A 27,635-nucleotide genomic window follows, 5' to 3' on the forward strand; every position below is an offset into this window, starting at 1 on the left:
ACTTCTATCACCGTAAACAGTGAGCAGGGCCCATTTTTCCAGGAACCAGATATTGAGAATTAGTCCATTACATGTAGTTCATGCAATTAAATAGAAATCTGAGGGTTATTCTGCCAGCAGGCATGTAGGTTTGAGGTCATACTATAAAGATAAATGAGTCAAATTTGACCAAGAGTCTCCTTGAGATTGGGAACCTGAGCAACAGGGCTGCCAGAGCAGTCAGGCTTTGCTGGGGAGGGGGGATTATGGAAAAGAATAATCCCCCATGAGGATGTGGCAGAGACCCGGAGAGGCCAAAAGAGGAGCCCTGGGCATGATGCTGGCATCTGTTGGAGACGCTGGCTCCTATCAGGGATCCAATGGCTCCCTGGTGACGACTGCGCTGGTTTAGCTTGGGTCAGGCCCCAGGGCTCCTCCTTTGCCCAGGCTGGTGACTGGGGATGTCATTACTTCCATTCAATTAGCTATTTCCACCAGAAGCCATTGATGTCTGGAGAAGGTGGCAGGTGAGGGAGAAGAATGTCCAGTCTGGAAAATCTGGGGGATGGAGGTTCCTTCTGGAGCTGCAGTGACAGGTGAGGGCCACCTGAGACTCACCGTGAAGAACATGTGGGGAAGCCTGGGGCAGGGGTCCACACGTAGGCTGGTGACCTCAGTCTGTTACTTTAGTCCACTGGGTTCACCCAACATCATAATGCATTTCTCCCAGGAGATGGTGCTGTGGGCGGGCCAGGAGGGGGATGACAGTAGGGGCCATAGGCAGGGCTCTGAGGTGCTAGAGACTGTGGCAACTTTGATCACCATCATCAGAGTGACATGTCACCAAAAGGAGAGCCAGGAAAGCCAAGAGGCCACTGAAGGGCCAAGGCTGGTCTTCAACACAAAACACAGAAGCCAGAAGGAAGATGGCAGTGGGCAAGCCAGAGGTGTGGCTCCTGATCTGGGGAGCAGGCTGAGGGGCAGGGCTGAGGGAGCGTGAGGGTACCCAGACTGAAGTATCCCAGGTGCTAGGATCTGCGCTCCGTCGCGTATATGTTCTACAATCTAATTCTTAGTGCATCTCTGTGAGGTAGGTAATAATGTCTCCATTTTAGTAATCATGAAACTGAAAGTAAAAACAAAAATTAAGTGACTTCTACCAAGTTATTTAGCTAGCACGACTGACCTAATTCAGATCAAATTCAAAGTTCCTGTTTGTTCCACTCCGCCTCTCTGGGAGTTCTATTCCTTCCTTATAAAGCCTGGGAGGCTGGACAGGATCAGAGTTCCCTAAACTTTAGCTTCGATCCACCTTCGTGAGTTTTGTCATCCTCACCTCTCATCTCTACTAGTATTGGTGTAAAACTTTTCCTTAAGCAGTCTCACTTGTTTGTGTGTGTGTTAAAATGTACATAACATGTAATTTACCATTTCAATGATTTTTAAGTGTACAGTTCAGTAGCATTAAGTACACTCACACTGCTGTGCAACACTTTTTGTTTTTAGCTTAGATATATTTTAGAAACAAAAACATGCTATGACTCTCACGAATGGAAACCAGTATGGCTTTCCATAAACAAAAGTTAACCACTAGAATAAATACAGTGAAGACAGAAAGTTATTTACTTGTAGCTGGTGACTAGTGCCACTGAGGTCTCTGAGATGAGGCCTGCTCCTTCCCACCCCCAGAGTCCCATGTTTTTAAGGGAGGGTCCCAAGTATTGGAGAAGTGCTAAAGATAGGACAATTCCTTCTTCATACTCAGAAAATTTGGAAGAGGAGTGACAGGGTCATTTTCTCTCTGTGTTGACGACGTGATACCGTGCTGTGCCCAGCTACCTCCTTCCACCTTGCCCATCACAGAGCCCCCTCCCAGCCCCCCAGGCCCCCGAGCACACCGTGGAACTGCTGGATGTGCACAGGCTACAGCCCTGCAAAGCTCTGTGACCCCTGACCCCAAACAAGGGGATCTCCCTTTTCTTTCCAACTTGGATCAATGACTAGGAGCCACCTTTGGAAGAAGTCCTTCAAGTTCCCTTCCCCATTTTCCCCAAGAGAAGCGAGGGTAGCTCCCAGACATCCTTTCTCTGTCTGAATCCCATAACAAGGGTTAGCTTGCCCAAGTTCCGCAAGCCCAGCCACCACGGCTGGCAGCGTGCAGAGCGCTCGGTTATGATGTCTGCACGGGGCAACCGTGACCAGGCTGCACCATGGCGGAGGAGGCCACCGACTGCTCTGAGTGAGCGAACTTAGTGGAACTGGGTAGAAAGGCAGACGTGTTAAGCGCCTGAGGTGGAGCTTACAGTGCCTTACAGGCCCCTGAGAGGCAGAGGCCTCTGACACAGGGGTTTCACCACGAGCCAGAATTCAGTATGACGTTAGATTTGTCTGGGCGCCCGTTTCCCTGCATAATGGAAGGAACGGAATGTGTGCACCTGTGTCCTCCTTGGAAGCACTAAGAGGCTGAAAAGGACATGAGGAAGAGCTGTATTTTTAAGCCATGGACGGATGTTCTCTATCACCATTATAAGGAAACATTTCCATCACTGAAGCTGTGGATGTGTCACAGTAAAACAAGGTGTGATACCGGGAACGTGGTAGCAGGGGATAAAGCTCACTTTGGAAATCCCAGTGAAATGTCATGCTGAGTGGAGTCAGGGGCTTGGTGCTTGAGGGGTGGAGGTGCTGACGGGAGGGTCACTCTCTGCCTTCTGCCCTCTCCTGGACGTAGTTAAACACGCCCACCCACCCCCGCCTGGAGCCCCGCTGTGATGCCCGCTGGACACAGGACGCACGCTCCTCACCTGGGGCTTGCTCTCATCTTTGTCCTTGTAGTAGAAGAGCTGATCCCCACGCAGTACGAACCAGCGTTGCTGCCAGTTCTTCATTATGCTCCTCTGCTTCTTCAGCCAGCCCGCCTTCAGGACGGGGCCCAGCCTGCGGGGGCAGGGTGGCTGCCCAGGGCTCCGGCTCTGCTCCCCCATCACCAGGCTTTTGGAGCGGGCTGGAAGCCAAGCACACACACAGTGAGCACGAAGGATGGCAGGCCAGGGGTCAGTCCTTGCCCCACCCTGGCATCCCAGCTGCCCGGTGACCAGAGTATGGGAGCTTCGGCCAGTAGGGCATGATCATGCTTGGCCTATCTCCCCCTTGGGTTCAAAGGGACATGGGTTGGGACCCCTCAGCACCGCAGCCCAAGGTCATCCACCTAGGGGAGTGCACAGCCTGCCTGATTAGTTTCTGCTTTGTCCCTGGGATCCAAGATTCTGCCTTTCCCCAGGTTTGTTCATCCATCCATGCCTCCATGCACCCATCCATCCATCCAGCTTTCCATTTGTTCAATGACTCATTCATTCATTCAGCAACTATTTATTAGTACCTACTATGTACCAATCACTGTTACAGGTGCTGGGGAAAAAGCAGTAAGAAATAAGAAAAATAAGAAACATAAACAGCTCACATTCTAGCAGGCTTCCTGTCACTCAGGCCCCAAGGGAGCTGGCCCCAGCAGACTCCCTCCCTGGTACCTGCATGGCACCTCTCCCCTGGCAGCATCAGATCTCAGCACCATTGCCCAGAACCCCCATCCCACCTGCCAAACCACCTTGCTGCTTCCCTGGGATCATCCTGGCAGCTGGGCCTGCACAGCAGGGCCTCTGCGACAGTTGCTTGCTGTGACTTGTCGATGGCTCCCTGGCAGGGTGAAGGGGCCGTCCCTCCTACCTAGAGCCACCGAGTGCCTCGAGCGCTCCTGCTCCGCAGATACCACTGAGCAGCACTCTGCCAGGTTGGTACTGCCCTTCACAGTGATTGAGTTCTTGCCCCTCCCATGCCTCCCCTACCCCTTCCCCTCGCTCTCCCCTCTGTCCTGGGGAAAGCTTCTCTCCTCTCTCTGGCCAGTATCAAGGATACTGCTGCAGTGGTCGCTAGGAGGGGCCATCCTGGACTTTGGAGGAACAACTCTGAGTCCAAATGTAATCACACTTACAATTCTTAGACCACAGATCCTAACTTATGATTGGAACGCGCGGTCCCTGCAACCCACAGTTGTTTCTTCCATCCTTTTCCTACTCAATTTCTGGCTTGGCTGCATGGTGAGCTCCTATCTATCCTTCAAGATCCAACTCCACAGAACCTTCCTTCTGATCTCTTCCAGATAGTCCTTCCCTCCTCTACCAGGACATGTGGTCCATGGCTGGTATTTATTAATCTGTGTGGTTGCCTTTCTGCCCCTCTAGACTGAGGGGTAGGGATGGGAGGACATGACGTCTTATCTAGTTCTGCACTTGTGGCTCTCATCACCACACCAGGCAGGTAACGGATGTAAGACATGGTTGTCAAACATCATGGGCTACTTTGGCTTACTCTTTTATTTTAAATTGAAGTATAGTTGATTTGCAGAATTAACTGTCCTTGGCAGAAGCAGGGCTCCAGTGGAGGAAGGAGAGGCCAGCCCTTGCTCCCCTCAGTCCACCAGGGAGGCGCTTCCTGCAGATGCTACTTAGGCTGCCCAGCCAGCCCGGATTGTCCCCCAGCTGATCAATCACACAGATATTACTCATAAGGCCCATAGAGCATCTTGAAAGGAAAATCGTTGTTGTTATGATTTATTAATAAGCACTGTTCCTGTCTTCAGCATTTCCTTGAATCAAGCCATGTAAATATTCCAGTTCTGTAAACATTTAAGCCAAGATTTCAACTCAAACAGCTCTAACCTTCTAAGGCTCCAGAACTACGGGGAGCCTCTGGAGTTTCTGGCCCAGGAGCAGGCCTGTGACCGGGGGAGGAGCAGGGTGCTCTTTGCCCTCCTCAAAGTCAAGTTCTTCGGCTCACAAGCACAATCATTCATTCACTCGTTCATTCATCCATCCCTTCCAAGTCCGCGGAGCTCCTCCAGGTATGGGGCAGAACCCCAAGTTGTTTGCGTTCCCCCAGAGCCCCAAGGCTGGCAGGAGAAATAACATAAAGAAGGGCCACACAGAGATGGAAGAGCCACAGGCCACGTGGACGGGCAAAGGCTGCAGACACTTAAATGAAGGTGCACCTTTCCGCTGTAGACATTTGCAGAGCCACCCAGAGGAGAGCGCCTAGGCTGAGCCTTGAAGGATGACCGGAGCTTGGGCCCACCTCAGGGGAGGGGGCATTCCAATCTGCAAGGAAGGAACAGGAGTAGCATTTGCTACCTCTTGGCTCAGATAAACGAGTGTGCCGGGTTGATGTGGTCACCTATTCGCACTGACAAGCATCTCCTGAGAGGATGGACCACACTCCCAGTCTCTCCTTCCTCACCCCCCAGTCCCTGCCAACCCCTTGCATTTGGAGGTTTTGTCCTCTCCTGGAAACTGCTCTGATGAAATCCGACAGTCTGGTTCTGATTCTCAGCCTCTGAGACCCTTTGGTGCTCAGGCACATTGATTACCCTCTTCCTGAAGCTCCTCCTTCCGCCCCCCCTGCAGAGCCCAACTGCCTGGTACACCCACGTCTCTTACCACCTGCCCAGCCCGTTCTGGCCTCAGTTCCTCCTGTTCTCCCCGAAAGTCCTGCTGTTGCCCAGGGCTGCCCCAGCTGCCCTCCGTTCCATCATGAGTCCACGTCTTTATTTCTGCCCAGATCTTTCTCTGAAACTTCAGGCTCACGTTAAACCATCTCCATGGGGGGCATCTCCATAGGGATGGTTCATGGTCGCCTGTGCCCATGTTCAAATTCAACGTCTACTGCCTACTCACATCTCCCAAGCCTGCTCCCCACTCCCTGCTCACCAAGGATTCATGACTGGGACCGGCCAATCTTGACATCTTGGAGTTGTTTTGACAAACCCCTCCCCATCAAGTCCCACGGCCAATTAGTGTGCAAATTCTGAAGATTCTCTCTTTGCACTCTTTCTTTCTTTCTTTTTTTGCGGTACGCGGGCCTCTCACCGTTGTGGCCTCTCCCGTTGCGGAGCACAGGCTCCGGACGCGCAGGCTCAGCGGCCATGGCTCACGGGCCCGGACGCTCCGCGGCATGTGGGATCTTCCCAGACCAGGACACGAACCCGTGTCCCCTGCATCGGCAGGCGGACTCTCAACCACTGTGCCACCAGGGAAGCCCTGCACTATTCTTTCTTTTAACTTCTGTTTTACTGAATCAATTCGAATTCTTACCATCCCTCGCCTGGACGCCTTCCTCTTGCTCCCTGCCCTCTGCTGGAGTGTCCAGAAGAGATACGCAGCTGCCGAGGAAATCTTTCCAAACGCAGATATACTCAGCTTTTACTCCTTTTCTCCACAGTAGTTGGGGCATTTATCAATCACGTGCAGAGTAAAATCCAACCCCAGCCTGGCCGTCACGATCGGTTCACGGGACAGCGCCACCCCTGCCTAACCGTGCGCCTCCCTGTCAGCCCAGGGCTAACGGCTGCCGAAGGTGCCTGCATATTACGCCTACCGGGGACCTTAGGAGATCCGGTTTCCAGGTTTGTTGAAAACGCCTACCTGGGACCTTAGGAGATCCGGTCTCCAGGTTTGTTGAAACACAACTTCAGGGGGAAGGACCTGGAATCTGGATGTTGAAGCAGCCCAGGTGATTCCAATAATCACTGCCCTGGGGTCTAGTCACCCTGGACAACTCCCCAGTGTAACGCCCTTTTGCTCATCTTCACTGTCAAAGTTCTACTTTCCACTGAACATTTGGGTCCCGTTGCACCTCCTTCATGTAGCTCTCCAAGAGTCACTCCACTAAAGTTAGTCTCTTTCTCTTCACTTCAATTTCACCTTTAGAATAGTGTGAGTAACAGTCTGGTGTATAGTAGTGTTGTTTGTGCAGTGCATGTTATCTACCTCTCCCCAAAACTGAGGGCCATGGAGAGATAGGGGGTCCAACGCCCTCCTGGGAAAATTTGTGTGCATGAGTGTGTGTTTTTTCTAGTATGTAAGTATGTATGTGCATGAGTGTGTAAGAGTATGTGCATGTGTGTGTGCATGTGCATCCGTGTGTTTGCAAGCATATACGCTTGTGAGTGTGTGTGCATGCTGCAGTGTGCAAGAGTGTGTGCACACGTGTGTGTCATTGTGAGTGTACAATGAGGGTATGTTTGTAAGTATGTCTGAGAGTGTGGGTGCATGCATATGTGTGAATGTGTGTGAGTGTGAGTGTGTTTGCAAGCTTGTGAGGTGTGTGAGCACATGCCTGTTTGGAGCAGAATCTGGGGTCTTGGTCCAGGCAGTCAGTTCTGAGCAAGGAGACCCTGAGCCCAGGGTCTGCAGACTCATCCAGGAGCCCTGGAGGCCTGAGATCCTTACTTGGAAGCTAGGCTGTTGGGAAACTGGGAAAGCTGACAGGACAAGCCAGGGGAGGAGAGACAGAGGGTAGAGGCTGAGGGTGAGTCTCTGGGAGGGCGGAGAGGAGGGGCCACCCTGAGAGACACTTAGGAGGCGGGGCTGATGGCTGATGGCATGGAGAGGGGGACAGGCCAGCAGTCAAGCAGGGGCAGCAAGATGGTGCACGTGTTAGATTATGCAGTCTCTCTGACATCCAAGAGGATGTGTCCAGGGGAAATGCGACGCGGGGGACGGAGCCAGCTCGGGAGAGAGGTGCTGCAGGTCAGTGCCCAGCACATAGGAAGCACTCAGTCAGGATCTGCTGAATGACACTGCGCTAAAAACCTTCATGAATTGCTCATCTAATGCTTACAACAAGTGTTCTTCAGCAACAGGGGTCACACCACGCATAAGTGGCACAGCCTTGTCTGTGAATACAAATTCTCCCTCCTCAGGGCCTGCTCAGGTGGTGATGGGGGCTTAGCTTGGAACAGCCGCTGGGTGTTGGTAGACTCGGCCCTCATTGCATTAGCGCTGGGCTGGCTTTCCTAGAAATGCTGGCCCAGGAGGGGTCAAAATGGGAGAAAGAAGGACCTCGATGGGTGGACAGGTGAGGGTAGGGTGGGTGGCAGTGGAAGGGACGGACATGCCTAAGTGCCTGCAAGGGCCAGAGTTGGGGGTGGGAGCCCAGCAGCTGACATGAGTAATTTCACTTATTCCTCAGAATAATCCTGAGTTCTCAGATGTTCTGACTGAGACTCAGAGGAAGAAAGCTGAAGGTTACACAACAATGTTTATGTGGCGAAGCCAGGATTCAAAGCCCAGTCAGTGTTGGTCACCGAGGATGCTACAGTCCTTCCCAAGCAAAACCGATACTGAGCGGGGCCCTAAGTGCTTCAGCTCAGAGATGCCAGGAAGGGAGGAGAAAAGCAGGCTGCACAGAAAAGCGCCCGAGTGTCCGCAAGGTGACAGAGGCTGCCAGGGATGACAGCAACAGTCACTCCAACTCAGAAGGTCAGAGCCCTGGGTGGAGGAAATGGCATGCAAGGACCCAAAGGTTCATTCATTATCATAGAAGGACAAAGGCCTATGCAGGCAGCATCAAGGTGCAGGGCCAGCCCTGATTTTTTTTTTTTTTTTTGGCCTCATTGTGTGGCTTGCAGGATCTTAGTTCCCCAACCAGGGACTGAACCCAGGCCGCAACAGTGAGAGCGCTGAGTCCTAACCACTGGACTGCCAGGGAACTCGCATGCCCTTTTCCTATCAAGGAAGTGTAAAAAATTATTTTTTAACATCTTTGTTGGAGTATAATTGCTTTACAGTGTTGTGTTAGTTACTGCTGTATAACAAAGTGAATCAGCTATATGCATACGTATAACCCCATATCCCATCCTTCTTGCGTCTCCCTCCCATCCTCTTTATCCCACCCCCTAGGTGGTCATAAAGCACGGAGCTGCTCTCCCTGTACTACGCAGCTGCTTCCCACTAGCTATCTAGTTTACATTCGGTAGTGTATATATGTCAATGCTACTCTCTCACTTCATCCCAGCTTACCCTTCCCCCTTGCTGTGTCCTCAAGTCCATTCTCTATGTCTATGTCTTTATTCCTGTCCTGCCCCTAGGTTTATCAGAACCATTTTTTTTTAGATTCCATATATATGTGTTAGCATACAGTATTTGTTTTTCTCTTTCTGACTTACTTCACTCTGTATGTCAGACTCTAGGTCCATCCACCTCACTACAAATGACTCAATTGCATTTCTTTTTTTTTTTTTGCTTTTGTAATTATAATTGCATTTATTTTTATGGCTGAGTAATATTCCATTGTATATATGTGCCACATTTTCTTTATCCATTCATCTGTCAATGGACACTTAGGTTGCTTCCATGTCCTGGCTACTGTAAATAGTGCTGCAATGAACATTGTGCTACATGACTCTTTTTTTTTTTTTTTGCGGTACGTGGGCCTCTCACCGTTGTGGCCTCTCCTGTTGCAGAGCACAGGCTCTGGACGCACAGGCCCAGCGGCCATGGCTCACAGGCCCAGCTGCTCCGCGGCATGTGGGATCTTCCCGGACCGGGGCACGAACCCGTGTCCCCTGCATCGGCAGGCGGACTCCCAACCACTGCGCCACCAGGGAAGCCCCATGACTCTTTTTGAATTATGGTTTTCTCAGAGTATATGCCCAGTGGTGGGATTGCTGGGTCGTATGGTAGTTCTATTTTTAGTTTTTTAAGGAACCTCCATACTGTTCTCCATAGTGGCTGTATCAATTTACATTCCCACCAACAGTGCAAGAAGGTTCCCTTTTCTCCACACCCTCTCCAGCATTTACTGTTTGTAGATTTTTTGATGATGGCCATTCTGACTGGTGTGAGTTGATACCTCATTGTAGTTTTGATTTGCATTTCTCTAATGATTAGTGATGTTGAACATTCTTTCATGTGTTTGTTGGCAGTCTGTATATCTTCTTTGGAGAAATGTCTGTTTAGGTCTTCTGCCCACTTTTTGATTGGGTTGGTTTTTTTTTTGATATTGAGCTGCATGAGCTGCTTGTATATTTTGGAGATTAATTCTTTGCCAGTTGCTTTGTTTGCAAATATTTTCTCCCATTCTGAGGGTTGTCTTTTCATCTTTTTTATGGTTTCATTTGCTGTGCACAGCTTTTAAGGTTCATTAGGTCCCATTTGTTTATTTTTGTTTTTATTTCCATTTCTCTAGGAGGTGGGTCAAAAAGGACCTTGCTGTGAGTTATGTCATAGAGTGTTCTGCCTATGTTTTCCTCTAAGAGTTTTATAGTGTCTGGCCTTACATTTAGGTCTTTAATCCATTTAGAGTTTATTTTTGTGTACTGTGTTAGGAAGTGTTCTAATTTCATTCTTTTACATGTAGCTGTCCAGTTTTCCCAGCACCACTTATTGAAAAGGCTGTCTTTTCTCCATTGTATACTCTTGCCTCCTTTATCAAAATTAAGGTGACCATATGTGTGTGGGTTTATCTCTGGCTTTCTATCCTGTTCCATTGATCTATATTTCTGTTTTTGTGCCAGTACCATACTGTCTTGATTACTGTAGCTTTGTAGTACAGTCTGAGGTCTGGGAGCCTGATTCCTCCAGCTCCGTTTTTCGTTCTCAAGATTGCTTTGGCTATTCCGGGTCCTTTGTGTTTCCATACAAATTGTGAAATTTTTTGTTGTAGTTCTGTGAAAAATGCCATTGGTAGTTTGACAGGGATTGCATTGAATGTGTAGATTGCTTTGGGTAGTATAGTCATTTTCACAATGTTGATTCTTCCAATCCAAGAACATAGTATAACTCTCCATCTGTTTTCATTATCTTTAATTTCTTTCATCAGTGTCCTATAATTTTCTGCATACAGGTCTTTTGTCTCCTAAGGTAGGTTTATTCCTAGTTATTTTATTCTTTTTGTTGCAATAGTAAATGGGAGTGTTTCCTTAATTTCTCTTTCAGATTTTTCATCATTAGTGTATAGGGATGCAAGAGATTTCTGTGCATTAATTTTGTATCCTGCTACTCTACCAAATTCATTGATTAGTTCTAGTAGTTTTCTGATAGAATCTTTAGGATTCTCTATGTGTAGTATCATGTCATCTGCAAACAGTGACAGTTTTACTTCTTCTTTTTGGATTTAGGTTCCTTTTATTTCTTTTTCTTCTCTGATTGGGAAGTGTAAATCTTTTGTTTGTCAGAGTTGAAGAAATTAAAGAAGTGAATGTACAGAAGAGGAAACACAAACAGCCAATAAAGATGTGTAGTGATGCTGGATTTCAGGAGTAATCAGGGGGAAGTACAAATTATAGCTATTTTATGATGCAGTACTGTGTACCCTTTAGGCAGGTACATTTTTAAAATTCAGTAATATCATGTGTTGTGAGTTATTGTAAGCTACTTTACAGAAGGCAATTGGGCTGTGTTTATTAAAACTGAAAACATGCCCACTCTATAACCCAGCAAATTCCGTGTCTTACCTCTTTCCTGCAAAAAGAACCACAAGTGCCTAGGTAGTCACACCCAAGGATGCCCTTGGAGCACACTGACTGATCCCTAATAATGGAAAAACCCAAATGCCCAACAATAGGAAAATAGCCAAATAAACTGTGCTGTATTCACATTACAGGATGCACAACAGAAGTTAAAAAGAATGAGATGGATGTATATGAGCGAACACGGTTAGCTCCCCTCTTCAACGAACACCTCAGAAGAGGTGTCTTCACTCTTTCCAATTCCTCTCCGATTCTCCTTTTTTATTGTAGTAAAATACACTTAACATAAAGTTGACCATTTTAACCATTTTTAAGTGTATGGTTTACTGTGGCTTTAAGTACATTCACATTGCTACTTAACCATCACCACCATTCATTTCTAGAATTTTTTCATCATCCCTAACTGCTTCCTGTTCTCTTTTGATCCCACCCTGTCAGCCTTCCCCTACCTCTGCACCACCAAAACTGCTCTTATCAAGGCCACCAATGACCCTCACAGTGCTTAATCCAAGGTCAAGTCAGCCCATCCATTCCTTCCCCTTACACCACCTGACCCCAGTTGGTCCTTCCTGCCTCTGTGACCATTTTTACCCTTGGCTTCCAAGACCACTCTCTCCTGCCTCTCCCCTTCTTCACTGGCTCCTACTCTCAGTCTCATCATCCCCACCTCTTAAAGTCCAGCACCAGGGGCTAGTCCTTGGACTCTACTTCTGTCCACACTCACTGTCTCGGTGATCTCCTTCCATCTCATGGATTAAAACACCATCGATGTGTGGAAGGCACCTGTGCAGAGCTCAGCCCTGAACCCCAGACCCAGGCGGCCATCACACCATCCACCACCAGCATCTCATGGCAAAGCTCAACTCCTGGTCTTTCCCGACCCCAAAACCTACTCCTCTCATTGTTTCCCCCATCTCAGTCAATGGAAACACTATCAGACATGCCTATTCCCAGCCACCATCATTTCTCACTTGAGTTACTGCTACAGCCTCTTCTCCAGTCTGCCATCTGCCATCGCCCCAGTGCAGTTTCTTAACAGGGCAGCCAGAGACAGTTTTTTTTTTGTTTTTTTTTTGCGGTACGCGGGCCTCTCACTGTTGTGGCCTCTCCCATTGCGGGGCACAGGCTCCGGACACGCAGGCTCAGTGGCCATGGCTCACGGGCCCAGCTGCTGCGCGGCATGTGGGATCTTCCTGGACCAGGGCACGAACGCGTGTCCCCTGCATCGGCAGGCGGACTCTCAACCACTGCGCCACCAGGGAAGCCCCAGAGACAGTTTTTAAAGATGGGAGTTAGACCATGTGACTTCCCTATGAAAATCCTGCAGGACTCCCCCTCTCACTCAGAGTAAAAGTAGGAGCCATCACTACAGCCTCCAAGGGTCCTTGGGACCTGGCCATGTGGCCTCTCGGACCTGCTTGCACTTCCTTGCTCTTGGCCACACTGGCCTCTGCTGTTCCTCAAACAGGCCAGCATGCACCGGCCTCCTGGCTCTGCACCTGCCATCCCTGGCCCCATAGGGCTTCCTCTCAGCCCCTTTGTTCTTTATTCAAATGCCATTTTCTCAGTGAGGACTTCCTGACCACCCTTAAGAAAATGTATCCCCAACCTTTCCATCTCCCCTTTTCTGCTTTAATATTTACTTAAGTTCTATTATAGCGGTGGAAGAGAGCAAATAGCAGAAAAATACACAAATTATAAAACTATATAAAAAGGGAAGAAAAACACAACCCCTTAAACAAGAGGTATATTCACAAAGTATATTCAGTGGGTACATACATTTGCATAGAAGGAACATGTCACACCTGTAACGGTGACTTTGGTCATGAAGGGGAGGATGGGGCTGTAGTATTGTGGTTTTATACATGCATTGCTTACATAAATTAAAATAAAAACTTTAAAAGAGAGAGCTCTTTTGGAATGGAGCTAAATCCCCTCAGGAGATCTAAAATAGCAATTAAAATATCACAAGTTTGATAAATGTTTATGCATATTTATCTGCAACAAGCACTGCGCTGGGCTGTGGACCACAACACAAAGAGATGCCTAGTCTCTGCCTACTCGGAGCTTCCAGGCTGAACAGATGACGCTTCATGGAAGCATGGCCCAGGTCCACCTGTGGACCTTCTATGGGATCAGGTCGGGGGCCCCCCTCTCTGTAGGTAAGCCCCTCCACTGGGCCTGGGTCTACTCCAGCCCGTCTGCTTCACCCCATCTCGCATAAGGAGGGGCTCAGCAAGGGTGTGCAGGTCATTCACTCCCCCAGTGTTTCAACGAGAATACCTGGCAGCTGCCGCATCTTGGAAATGGCTGAGAACACATTAAAGATACCTTACACAGTGGAACATGTCAGAGCTCTGCCCAAATTCCCTTGATTCCTTTTTCCTGTTTTTATGCGCCCTTACTTCCAACAGCTTACCCCGGGTGGTTTTTCAGGGCTGCTGGACCGTTTTGAAGTCTGTCCTTGGGTTATTGGAGCCATTCTGAGCAGGCAGTGGGAGAACTGGAAGTGCCCAGGAATTTACATCCCTCCCTCGCCCCACAGCCCTTGGCCAAAGACTCATGCATATGGGAGCCTGAAAGCCCCTGCAGCCTTGTTTCTAGTTGGACACCACTTGGAGGGATAAAGAGGTGCAATTCACGTTCAGAGTCTCCCTGGGGCTCAGGCTGAGACCTCTCCTTTACTGGCTTTGCACCCCAGCTTGGCTCTCCCCGTCCCGGTGCTGCTCCCCCGCTGCCACCCCTCACTGGTGTCCCTTGGGAGCACCTGCTTACGAAATCACCACATACACTGCTCATCTCAGGGGCTATTTAGGAGATACACACCTAGCGCACCTGACCGTTTTCAGGGCCTTACGACCACGCTGTGGCAGCACTGGCCCTGGCACCTGCTGGGGCATCGGCACCCTGTTTTTCCATCTGTAGCTCTGTTAGTGCAGCCCCGAGAGCGTGGAGGAGTGGCCGCACTTGAACTAAAACACAATTGATTTATAAAATCAATGGGATTTTAAAGCCGGGCTGGGGAAGGAGCAAGATGGCTCTCAGAGCTGAACTGATTTAAAGGATAAGTATTGAGGCAGAAAGATTAATGGAGAAGAGAGAGGTGAGGTAATGGAAGGGGCACTCTGCAGGGGGCCGGACGAGCCGGTTTCATGAAGTTAATGCAATTTGCAGCTAAGGGCAAGGGGGCCTCGCCAGGTTCCTGTGCTGTCCTGGGAGCACTGCATGGGCCTCAGATGATTTATTACAGGATGGCTCCTGAGTGCCCCCTACCTTTAAAAATTTTGTTTAGTTACTTAGCTTCTTTCTGGGCTCCACTTGGTCATCTGTTCTTTGCTAAGTCCCCCATCTGAGGGGTCTAGAGAATCAGCCAGGCGCTCCTAATGGGTCTCACTTAGGGGCCTGAAAGGTGAAGGACAAAGGGGAAACCTACCACCCCCCTTAAGTAAAAAGGATTAATTTTAATATAACTCTGAGGGAGTCTAGAAAGTTTGGATTTTTTCCAAAATGATTATTTTAATGCTTTCAAAACATCAATATAAAAGATCACTTTCTTTACCATTATTTTTATTGGCTCTTCCTGGGTCTGTTTCCTGACTCAGCTGGTGCTGGTCTTCAGCGAGGGGGTGCAGGAGGCAGGGCACCCCCAAACTGCTTGACCTGCACTTCCATGCAGTGTGAACCCCCGGGTGCAACTGGATCCAGTATTCTTTTATGCATTCATGGGGCTTATAGGGCCTCCTGGGTGTCCACCCTGTGCAAGCCACTGGGGTATGGAAACGAAAGGCACATGCCTGCCATGGTACAAGTAAAGGGAGAACAGAGACATCCGAATACAAGAGTCTGTCATCTCGGCACATATAAGGGGAAATGAGAGCGTGAAGGCAGCAGCAAGGAAGTCAGGCTGGGAGGTTGGGAGGCCAGAAGTGAGGCTGAAGCTGGCTGAAAGAATGGAGTAAGCTGTTAAAAGGGACCAGGTTATGCCACCCCCAAATATGCCACTTTGGCATATTGATTATTTTGAGCTGAAGGCAACTGAGAAACAGCACACAGGAAGAGCTCTTTTCCCTCCCCCTTTCTGCTCAAAAGCAGGGCATAAATTTCCCTTTGTAAAGGTGCCTTGCAACTCCTGTACCAGGAAAAGGAGAATGAGATTCTTATCATCAGGAGACGACTTGAGTCTGCATAATGAACCTTACTAAACAACCCTTATCTACCATACTTTTCCTCGTCACCTTCCCACAGTTTACTGACCCTGGGTTTAACTGCCTCTTTTCTATAAAGCACCTGCCCATACACTTAAAACTATCAATAAAATTTATATGTCTTTTCTCCTGTTAATCTTTTAGCAATTTAATCAGCAGGCCTCAGGTGCAGAACTTAAGAGGGTAGAGGAAAAGTTTTTCCTCCCCTACACTATGGAAGGCTGGGAGGGAGAAAGGGTGTGCCCAGCAGATGGAACAGGAAGACACGCAGGATGAGAGAGCATGGGGTTAAACCCAGAAAGTCTGGCTCCCAGGCTCTTAACTCTGACTCTCACAGGACCCATGTCCCTGCCCTAGAACAGACCAAACCCTAACCCCTTCCTACCAAGACTAATGAAAAACCCCTTTCTTTGAGAAGGACAAGCCTGATTGAGATCACCTAACCTCTATCCACAGGCTGGACCTCCAACCATCCTGCCATGGTGGGATCCCTCTTGCTGCAACTCCTTCAAAGAGGCTATGCTTTAGCCATCATCGACATGGGTATGAAGTCGGGAAGATGAGACGGCCTCGGTGAGCCTGTGTGCAGTCAGGTCTCCAGCTTCACTTCCCACTCATACCACACACCCCACTCTTTCCAGATCAACGACTGGTCCCCACAAAGGCCACTTTGTGCCAGGCAGCTGCACCTCTGTGCTTGCCCGCCTGATGAGCCCTGACACGCTTGAAGTGTTGGTGCAGCCGTTTCCTACTATGTGAAGACTCCTCTAGCAGGTTCCCAAAGCAGGGGCTTGACTGCCATCCATCATGCCACCCCACAGATGGCACACACTTCTGGCCGGACACGTGCCTCTCAAATCTCTGTGTTGATCTGTGAGCTTCTCATGGCCAGAGAGGGTGCCCTCCTCATGCTTGATTCCTGGAACGTAGCAGAGAGCCTCTCAAATGCTTGCTGAACGAATGAGTGGATGTAAGACAGGAATCCTCAAGTTCAAAGAAGATGGGAAAGATCAAATCCAAGAGACCCTGTGCCTCTACAGATGATCTTCCTGGGCTGGAAGAAATCTGCCAGCAGGATTTCTCCTACCCATGGCCTGTTTCCACACGATGAAAGGTTTAAGGGCACAAGATCACTGATTCCACTCCTGTAATCAGAGAAGCGCAAGTAGGAGCAGGAAACACGGAATGTAGTTTTCCTACTTTTCCTAGTTTGGTGGTGGGAGTGAGAGGCCAACTGAGGTCCTGGAAAGGACATAGGATTTGGAGGCTCCTTAGCCTCTTGGAGCCCCAGGTTTCCACATAAAATGAGAGCAAAATACAAATCTTATCCACTTCCTAGACCACGGTGAGGAAGAAATGAATGACACTTTGAAAGTGCTTTGTAAACAGAGAAGCACTGAAAGAATGGACGGTGGTGAGTACTGTTTCTCTTTGCTGCAGGCTGAGGCCTTGGGAGGCCTCTATTCCCTCTATTGGACCTCGTCTGGGAGCAGCTGGCCCTAGGTTTGCTGCCTCTGCTCCTGTTCAGATTAGCAAGCCATTCACCAGGAGCCAGGGATCAGTGGAGTCGATGTAATTCAATATTGATTATAAATTTCATTTCTGCCTGCCTATGGGTCATTAGCTTAGATCAATACATTCTCCACCCTTGGTTAGGTAATCATGGAGGCTGTTGATGATTTCAGCAGTCAGGCAGGTCCCTGGCTGCCTTGGTTGCGGGAGCCCAAGGCAGCTCTCCCGGCCTAGGTCTAACCCAGTTCAGGCCTGTCTTGCAAATAAATCATTTATTCCTGTCTGCAAACATGAAGGTCATGGCCAAATCTTCAATTCTCTGGGGCCGAAAGTCCAGCCTGGAGTTCTTGGAGCCCAGCATCCGGAAGTGCCTTATATCCTGAGTGTCTAAGAGTGCTGGGTTATGGACTCTGGGTACCTTCCATGGAAGAACTCAGTTTTCCCATCAGCTGGTATCTGGGAGGAGAGGCAGGAGGAGGGAGGAGGCCTAGGTTCACTGGACACAAACTTCCACCTTCATCTCCTAGCACAAGAGCCTCAGTGGCAGCAGATGGACTGGTAGTCTGGGGCTGGGGTGTGTCCAGAAGCAGGGGAACCTGCCTGGCAGTGGCTGAATGCTCTCAGTAGATGTGCTCTGACAACGGTCCTGCTGTCCCCTCACGCCCTCTTCGGATGGCAGATAGGAAACACCATCAATCCCACAGCATTTACTGAACATCTCTCTCTTTTCTCCCTGCCCTCAGGGTCACTCTCTGTAGACCCACTGCCCACAGCGCAGCCAGCACCACTGTCTAATGCTCTGTCCAGACACATCACTCCCCTGCTGAGAGCCCTACCTGGATGTGGGATGGGTCTGTCCTCCCTGCCGCATCACCTGGTCCCTTCACTGCCTTCCTGCGTAGCAGGCTCACAGTTGGCCAAGTGCATGTGCCTCTGGGTCTAAATTCTTCAGAGAATTTAGATTCTCTCTGCGTCTCGGGCAAAGCAGATGCCATATCACCTAATTAGGTTACTGGCCCTTTGCTGTCCCACTCTCAGGGCCCTAGAGGTAGTCTGTCTTAGGGAGCCCTCAGAGCACCTGACAAGCCTGGGCAGGGGCAGCATGGGATGACCATGGGCATATTCGGGAAGGCCACACTATTCAGAACCAAGCAATCAGAGGAGGCCTATGAATCCCATGGTCACCCCTTAAGAGCAGAAACTCCCCTCTGAACAATCTTCCAGTGTGAACTGGTACGAGGTCAGGTGACCTCCAGTCTATCACTTCCTGACCACACCTCGCATAGCCCTGCAAGCTTTAGGGTGAGACCTGGCAGGCTCCTGCTCTCCCACCCCCTCCCTTCCCCAGCCCCCAGAGGCAGCCACTTCAGTTGGCTCCTTTGGTATTTACCTCCACTTTCTTTTTTTTTTTTTTTTTTAATTGCGGTGGCTTCTCTTGTTGCGGAGCACGGGCCCTAGGTGCACAGGCTTCAGCAGTTGCAGCACGGGGGCTTAGTAGTTGCGACGCGTGGGCTCTAGAGTGCTCGGGCTTTAGTAGTTGTGGCACACGGGCATAGCTGTCCCGCAGCATGTGGGATCTTCCCGGACCAGGGCTCAAACCCGCGTCCCCTGCATTGGCAGGTGGATTCTTAACCACTGGTCCACCAGGGAAGTCCCTACCTCCACATTTCCAAATAGTGTTTATTTATCGCTATTTCTTTCTTTCACTTTTTCTTGATTACCCTCATCTAGTTAATTAACACATGCATCAACTCACATATTTATCTTTTTTGTGTGTGCGAGAACATTTAAGTTCTACTCTCTTAGCACATTTCAATGATACAATACAGGGTTATCAACTATAGTTACCATGTTATACATTAGATCCTCAGATCTTATTCATCTTATAATTGAAAGTTTGTACCCTTTTACCAATTTCTCCCTATTTCCCCCACCTCCCAGCCCCGGCAACCACTTTCTACTTTTTGTTTCTGTAAGTTTGCTTTTTCTGGTTTTGTTATTAGATTCTACATATAAGTAATACCATGCAGTATTTGTCTTGTGTGTGCCTTATTTCACTTAGCATAGTGTCCTCAAGGTCCATCCATGTTGTCACAAGTGGCAGGATTTCCTTCTTCCTCATGGCTGGAAACTATTCATATATATATATGTTTTTATATATAACATTTTCTTTATCCATTCATCAGTTGATTGACACTTAGGTTGTTTCCATGTCTTGGCTATTGTGGATAATGCTGCAATAAACAAGGGAGTACAGATATCTCTTGAGATCCTGTTTTCATTTCTTTTCGATATATACCCAGAAGTGGAATTGCTGGGTCATATGGTAATTCTATTTTTAATTTTTTGAGGAACCACCATACTGTTTTTCATAGTGACTGCACGAATTTACAGTATACAAGAGCTCCCTTTTCTCCACATCCTTGCCAATATTTGATATCTCTTGTCTTTTCGATAGTAGCCACTCCAACAGTTATGAGGTGATATCTCAATCTGGATTTTGATTTGCATTTCCCTGATGATTAGTGACACATTTTCATGTACCTCTTGGCCATTTGTGTATCTTCTTTTGCAAAAATGTCTATTCAGTTCTTCTGCCCATTTTTTAATCTGTTTCTTTTTCACTATTGAGTTGTATGAGTTCTTTGTATATTTTGGATATTAACCCCTTATCGGATATATGATTTGGAGATATTTTCTCCCATTCTGTTTCTGTTAATTTTGTTAGTGGTTCCCTTTGCTATGCAGAAGCTTTTTAGTTTGATGTAGTCCCACTTGTTTATTTCTGTTTTCCTTTCCTTCGCTTTTTGTGTCTAATCCAAAAAATGATTGCCACCACTGATGTCAAAGAGACTACCCCATATGTTTTCTTCTAGGAGTTTTGTGGTTTCAGGTCTTATCTTCAAGTCTTCAGTCCATTTTGAGTTGATTTTTGTGTATGGTGAAAGATAGGGGGCCAGTTTCATTCTTTTGCTTGTGACTGTCCAGCTTTCCCAACACCATTTTTTTTTTTTTTTTTTTGGTGGTACGCGGGCCTCTCACTGTTGTGGCCTCTCCCGTTGCAGAGCACAGGCTCCGGACGCGCAGGCTCAGCGGCCATGGCTCACAGGCCCAGCCGCTCCGCGGCATGTGGGATCTTCCCGGACCGGGGCACGAACCCATGTCCCCCGCGTCGGCAGGCAGACTCTCAACCACTGCGCCACCAGGGAAGCCCCCCCAACACCATTTTTTGAAGAGACTGTCCTTTCCATATACTGTCCGTTGTATATTGCTGGCTCCTTTGCTGTAAATTAATTGACTACATATACATGGGTTTATTTCTGGGCTCTCTATTTTGCTCCATTAATTTATGGTCTGTTTTTATGCTGAATCACTTCTTGATTTTTTCCATTTTAAATGTTACCTATTGACCTCTAACTATGGAAGATGAGGATTTTATTTCTTTCACTCTCCTGTCCCCATCACACATAAGCACCCACTCCATCCTCTCAGTGTACTTTTAGTTGGATCAATACGCAGAATTTGCATTACTAGTACTACGTAATTGCTAGTCCCAGTTGAGCTATGTAGCATACTGTAATATTTTGTGCACCACTTTTTGTTTTCCCTGGAGTTCATAATTGGCTTGCCTTTTAATTTGCTTAGTGTTCTACTCTGTATCAATAACTCAACCTTAAATATTCCAACAGTTCTTCAAATCTAATTTTCATGTATTCACAGGCAGTGGGCATCTTCTTAAAAATCACACTGCATTTTATTACTCAAAGAATTTATAGCTCTCCTGGAGACATGCAGGGCCACCTGCAGTGGTGTTTGGACAGTGTGAATCCCCGTGTTGGGTTAGGGAGAGGGCATAGGCCTCAGCACTGGATAGACGTGAATATGAATTCCACCACTTGTTGGCAGGGTACCCACAATTCTCCTTCCACATCTGTTGAAATGGGAATAATGATGCCTCATCATAGTATAGTCATGAGAATTAAATAAGTACAATGGAAATGCCTGGAGCACGGAGGGCACACAATAAATGTTGGTTTGCTTACTTGTGGGAAAATCAAGAAAAATAAGGCCAGTGAAAGTACTTCATCTCACTTATAGAGCTTTCTCTCTGTATCCCCAAAGTATTGACCAGGCTCTGCACATTCATCAGGGCTTCTAAGACACTGATACTCCTTTGAAGGAAAATAGCTCAAGCTACTGGAGCTTTGCTCATCAGGCTAATGACCTCCTTTAAAAGAAGGAGCCTCCTTAATCGCAACGTCAGTTTTATTTTGAAATATTCTAAACAAAGGCAGAAACTCTATAAGAAAATATTGATAAGATTGATGGCATTAAAAATTAAAAACTTATATACATCTGGGGGAAAAAAGCCCTTGATATAAAAGTAAAGGGCAAGCAACAAATTGGGCAAATATTTGCAACATATAAATCAATCAAGGGAGGGCTGACTTTCCTAAGCACCTGGACCAGTTAGGTCCAGAGACAGTGCTTCAGCCTTCCAGGCTAATGCTTTCTCTGCTATTAAGTCACTCACTCACTCATTCATTCATTCATACATTCATTCATTCAACATAAATGTACTGAGTACCTACCAGATGCCTGGCTTTGGGGTATAATGATATTCAAAAACAGAAATGGCCCCTGCTCTCCTGGAGCGCACAGTCTAGTGGGGTGACAGTTATTCACCAAACAGTCACACTCAGGAGTGTACAACTACAACCCAAGGTAAGTGCTACAAAGGAAAGGAGAGCACGGAGCAGAGGACCCAGTTTAGACTGGGGTGTGTGGGAGCACTTCCTTGGCTGGCGACACTTGAACTGAGAACTGGAGGGTGAATAGGAGTTAAGGGGTGTATGTGTGTGTGTGTGTGAGAGAGAGAGAGAGAGAGAGACAGGCAGACAGACAGACAGACAGAAGGAGGCATCCCAGCTGGGGAAACAGGGTGCCAAAGCCCTGTGGTAGGAGGCCCATGGAACAGTTGAGGAATGGGAAGAAGGCCAGTGTGGCTGGAGCTTGGAGAGTGAGAGGAGGCTGGAGGTTTGGCCAGTGGCTAGACTGTAAGAGGGGCCTTACGGGCCATGGTAAGGACTTAGGATTTTAACCCAAAGAGCGATGGGGAAGCCAACCAAAGGATTCCAAGTTGGGGCTGGAGGAGGAGGCCGGAGGTGGGTACAGGTTGGATTTATATTTGAAAAGATGGCTCTGGCTTTGGAGTGGAGAATGGATGGGAGCGGGTGGGGTGAGGCAGAGTGTTATTGCCACAGGTTAGAAATGATGATGGCTGGGATGATAACATGAGATTGAGTGAGACAGGCAGAGTCAAGAGCTCTTTGGGAGGTAAAACAACACGGCTGCCTTCCATACCTTATCCTTGTGGAACAGGGCAAGACCAAATCAATAAACCTTTATTTTGGGCAGTGCTAACGGGCACAGAGGAGGCCTCAGTCAAGATTGGGGGAATACTCAAATCTTTGAAGAAGCAGACCCTGGGTCAGTGGATTTCAGGAAAGGGAGCAATCCTAGCAGGCTGGGGTAGCGTCAGGGTCAAGTATTTTGGGGCTTTGTTCTGACTATGGCCTGGACAGATGGGGATGAACCTAGTACCCCTCACAGAATCTGGCATGAGCTTACGGCTTGGGGCTCCGCTGCCTTTCCACACCCTGCATAACTACCCACGTTGCTCCCAGGACAGAGGGTGCCAGTCTTATGTTTTTATTTTCTATCTTAAAAAATAAATTGCAATCTTTACAGTGTCACAGAACATGTGCACTTGTGACTTGCTCCACTGTGTGATAAATTCATGGAGTTTTAGTAATTTATCTTATTTTTCTTCTGGGAAAATTGGCAGGGGTGGGGTGACCTGTCTCTTCCATTCCCACTCTGGAAATATGGCAAAAATTCTCAGTGGAGTTAGAGCTTGCCAGGTGTGGCATCAGGAAAGGCTCCGTCGACAGGACCCTGGGAGTCAGGCAGGAGCTGAGTGGGGCAGAGTCAACCACACCTGGGTCCAAATGGCCTGGTCTGGCTTCCACAGGCCATGACGAGCTAGGGTGAGTCTGAACTGGTCCTAAGCAGGCAGTAGCAAGCTAGAATCACAGTATCAATGGCTAGTGTGAGCTGGTATGAACCAATGTGGACCACTTTCCCAAATCAGTCTACATTGTGTGATGCACGTAAAAGCAAGCACACTGTTTGAATTTACTGGCCTGTTCTGAGACATTTCCAGCTGGTTTGGGTGCCTCCTTACTTTTTAAAATTATTATTGTCCTCTTCTGTGTGTGGGGGGGTGGGGTACGTGTGTGTGTACAACACCTGCCTCACCTGCCTCGAACTACTTCTTGGAAGTTGAGCTCAGATTATTGACCAAACTTAGTTTTATATGCAGGTAAGTGACAGTAGAGTTTCTCCTGGGAGGTTCTCAATCTTGACATCTCCCCCTCCACAGGACAGCTTTAGGATGATGGCAGCCTGTGCCGGCTGTCTCAGGGCTGGCCTGGATGGGGACCTTCCAGGGAGTTAACAGCCAACATGACCCTGGGGAAGAGTCCTTGGGAAACCCCTATCTGCAGAGCAGCAAAGGCTTCTGAGCCGGCTGGCAGGGGCTGGTTTTATGAACTGTTCCAAAAAGTGACCCCAGGTCTTTTTCACTCAACCCACTATACCTAGGTGGTGGTGTAGTCTGTAAGTATGTCTGGAGCAGTCTGGACAAGGCAGTGTGTGGATACCAGGGTCTGTGGTCTGTATCCTATAGACAGGCTGGGTTTATGACATGCAGCTTGCCCAACTCCTAAAAGGTGCAGCGGGGGATGAATTTTGAGGAAAGGTCTTCCTTCTACCAGAGCAGAGCCCAATTTCTTAGAGGCATTCACACATAATTTTGGCCTGTATTCCTACAGAAATGTCCCTGCGTGATCTGACTCCTGACCTGGTCTCCAGCCCCAGCCTCCTGGCCCTGTGTGCCCCTCCCCTCCCACAGCATCAGCACATGCCGATCGCTGCCTGAAACGTGGCCTCCTCCCTCCACCACCCTTTGCCTACGTAGCCCCACCATTCTTCAGCTCACAACTCAAGCACCACTTGCTTCCTCTGGAAGCTTCATTTGTAGTATATGTTCTTATGCTCTTAGAATACTCCTTGTCATGGTTTATGGTCATGTATTTTTATGGGTAAATGATTATCTTATAAATATCTGATATATAGCACCATAAACTTTATCTTTTAGCATATCCTACAAGATAATATCATCTACTAGAGGGGTTCTCAACCTTAGCACTGTTAACATGTGGAGCTGGAGAATTCTTTGTTGTGGGGACCGTCCTCTGCATTGCAGCCCGCTTAGCAGCATCCCAGCCTATATCCACTAGATGCCAGTAGCACTCCTTAGTTGGAACAACCGAAATGTCTCCAGACATCGACAAATGTCCCCCAAGGGGCAAAACAGCTCCTGGTTGAAAACCACTGACCCAGAACAAATGTTTTTAAGAAGTTTGACATTTCAAAGGCAGGCTTCCTGAGACCCCTCTGCAAAGCACTGGTTTCTTTCTGACCAGCCCCATCCAACAGAAAGATAATGTGAGCCACGTATGTAATAATAAATGTTCTAGTAGCTGCATTAGAAGCAAGTAAAAGAAAAAACAGGTGAAATGAATTCTAATCCATATTTTATTTAACCCAATATATCCAAAGTAGGTGACCAATGTAAAATATGTAAAATGTACATATGTACATTTTACATGTACAATGTAATGTACAATGTAAAATGGTCACCTTCAGCAGGTGACCAATGTAAAATAATCATTGAGATATTTTACATTCTTTTTTTCAAGTCATCAAAATCTAGTGTGTATTTTTCTCAGTTTGGATTAATCACACGTCGAGTGCTCGCTCAATAGCCAAGTGTGGCCAGCATTTTAGACAGGAGTGGGAGAGGAGACCCAAGCTCTCTTAGAGAGCCTGGCCCAGCCCACCCCTTGCATCGTCACCAGGCTGTACTGCTACCCCTGAGCAGAGCCATGCACAGTCCTCCTTTGCCCACTGGGGCCCACAGGTGACAGCCCATTCCGAGCACCCCATGGAGGGGTTCTGACTACACTCTAGAGGGCCAGCCTGCCCAGGAAAGTCATCCAAATGCCTGCAGAGTACTAATGAGATGGGTGTGTGCCCGTGAGCTCACAAGAGCCTGGAGGGTTCCTGCCTCAAATACACAAACACTTGGGTGAGGCAAGCACTGTTTCCAAGCTCCCCAGGCAGAAGCTCCACCCACCTCCAAACCACCCTCCTCGTGCTCCTTGCTCACAAGGGAGGCTCAGCCCTCCACAAACACTGGCCACATGGAAGGACACATTCTATTTTCTTAAAACACAGATGTTCTCATCTAAAATGACACTTGCACTGGTCAAGAAGTTGCTGTCCAGGGAGATGCTGTCCCTAGCCCCAAGACTTGTCCTGAGGCCCCAGGCCATTCTGTAGGGCCACGGCCTGGTTGGGGCGCTAGCCCAGGGCTGCAGGATCACCCCTGCAAGGCTCTCCCGACTCGCATCTCTTACTTATCTCTAGACACTCCCAACACCCACAACTCCAGGTCCTTCTGCCTCCTGGGAGTTCTCCCGGGGGGAGTCCCTGCCTACCTGAGGGGTTGCTTCCTGCAGCCCGGTGGCAGCCCCTGCAGGCTCTGCAGAGCAGCCTCCCAGGTAGCCAGCATGAAGACCTTCACTGGGACCTGGCTGTCTGGAGAAGCCCGGGCATTGCCCTTCCTAGTGAGGGCTACTGTTATCTTGGCAGCTAGGGCAAATCTTGAGCATTCAGGATTTCCCTTTTAGTAGAAAACTAAAGTTTTACCAGAGTTGTCACCCGGTCACTTTGGGCAAGCCAGGGACTCTGTAAAACATGGCATGCGGGGTGAAGCCTGCACACCCACTGGGGCAATAAGCTGGCCATCGCCCTTTGGCTGTCTCAGGTGTGACCCCCACAGACCCCAGGAGCGTCCCTAGAGAGGGCTGTCAGTCATCCAGATGCCTCCAGAACGCCTGCCCCATCTGACCCCAGCGTGGCAGCCAGCTGAGTATCCACGCCCATCGGCCAACAGACGCACGCACACTGTGTCCTGATCCGCCTCAGGAAGTTGGACTTACCCCTCCTGGCTTGCCTGATCTTTGGGCTCAGCATGTTCCTGCCACCTCCTGGACGGAATTGCTGGGCCGATCAAGCTGTCATCCACTTCCCTTTTCTCTTCCTCTGGCCCAGTTGCCCCTCATGCCCCGCTCGGGCCCCCATGGCCACTGGCGTCACCAGCGAGGCTGCCTCGGCTGCCTTTCCTGGCTCCGGACCGACGGCTTGCCTCGGACTATGTAAACCTCAATGCATTATTTTTCCACCTCAGAATTAATTCCCACCCAAGCGAACCATTAAGAGGCTCAGTAACCGTTGCTGGTCAATCACCGGGCCAGGGCGGGAAGGCCTGACTGTCCCTCCGCCTGGCCGGGGCGCACGCGGCACAGCCCATCCCAGAGCGGAGCTGGCGGCCGGTCGGGGCGGAGGCGAGAGGAGGGCGGGGCGGGAGGAGCTGGGCGGAGCGCGCGGTCCCAGCTGGTCCGATGGCCCCAGAGGGCGGGCGGGCTCCGAGCTCGGATCCGCCCTCTGCGCGGGGAGGGCCTGTCGGGGATGCGCGCCACTGGCTGGAACCACCAAGAGGCCGCTGGAAATGCAGGGCATCTGGCCGCCCGGGTCCCGCATGCCCTGCCAAGGCCCCGGGGGGTTGGGCAGGGGGTGGCCGAGGCCCGGGGGGGCCCAGGATCCCTCCAGGGTCCGTCCACTGGGGACATGCTCTGCCTGATGTTTCCTGCCAGGAGGGCCCAGGAGGCCGTCTATGACAGTTCCAACTGTGGAAAGGCAGGTGTGTCTTAGAAGGAGCGTGCAGCTTTGGCACATTCAGAGCCTCAGGGGACTGGTCCAGCAAAGCGGGTTAGGGATGTTAATTTTTTGCCACCTTAATAAGGTGAAAGGAATAAGAATGCGGTGAAGCGCTTAGTTCAGGGCCTGCACATAGTAAGTAGGATCTCCAAAACCGTTCACTGGGTAGTGAAATCTCTGCTGACTGCCATGTTTCTGTTTAATACTAGTACAGTTCTAAAGAGTGTACGGTGGGGACTTTCGGGAGGTTCAGACTCAAGGTCCTAAAAATTGCCCAAGAAATGCAATCACAGTAACCGTTCTCATTTCTTAGGTGCCTACTATCTGTCCTTGAGGTTGGTGCTTTATATTCAGTATCTCATTTAATTCTCAAATTCCCTGAGGCAGGGAAGCCTTTATCATGGCTTTTCAGATGAAGAAAATAAGGCACAGAAATGTTAAATATCTTGCCCAGAGTCACACAATCCTGCCAGGCTGGGACCTGAACCCAGGCTGTCTCTACATCTTATGCTTCTCTGTGATGCCAGTCTAAGTACCCCAATTCCAACCACTTCCTGTGAACGTTCCCAGCTTGAGAGCCCTCAAGGAACTTGCTAGATGGTGAGGACCAGACTTTGTGCCCCTGAAATCACCCCACGTGCCCTGTTAGGCATTTGCGCCTGGGGCTGGGTTCTTTGGGCCTGGGTGCTGTGTGGTCCTCTTAATAGGTGGAAGATGAGGGATTTGAA

At 49.0% G+C, this 27,635-nt stretch overlaps 1 protein-coding gene across 7 annotated transcripts in view; it reads right to left on the reverse strand.

Moving 5' to 3' along the window:
* Nucleotides 1-27,635, reverse strand: part of ARHGAP22 (Rho GTPase activating protein 22) — a 199,803-nt gene that overhangs the window by 138,312 nt on the left and 33,856 nt on the right. For 6 of the 7 annotated variants that reach the window (XR_009536161.1, XM_060126664.1, XM_060126662.1 and 3 more), the window contains exon 2: nt 2,784-2,983. Coding sequence is in view for 6 of the 7 variants with exons in the window: in XM_060126664.1 (XP_059982647.1) it covers nt 2,784-2,983 (200 nt within the window). In the remaining variant the exon portion in view is untranslated. Of the gene's footprint in view, nt 1-2,783; nt 2,984-26,129; nt 26,517-27,635 lie in introns of those variants that run through there. The other variant, XM_060126663.1, reaches the window with a different exon arrangement.

This window comes from Lagenorhynchus albirostris, chromosome 16 (assembly GCF_949774975.1).
Source record: "Lagenorhynchus albirostris chromosome 16, mLagAlb1.1, whole genome shotgun sequence".
NCBI classification, from domain to species: Eukaryota; Metazoa; Chordata; class Mammalia; order Artiodactyla; family Delphinidae; genus Lagenorhynchus; species Lagenorhynchus albirostris.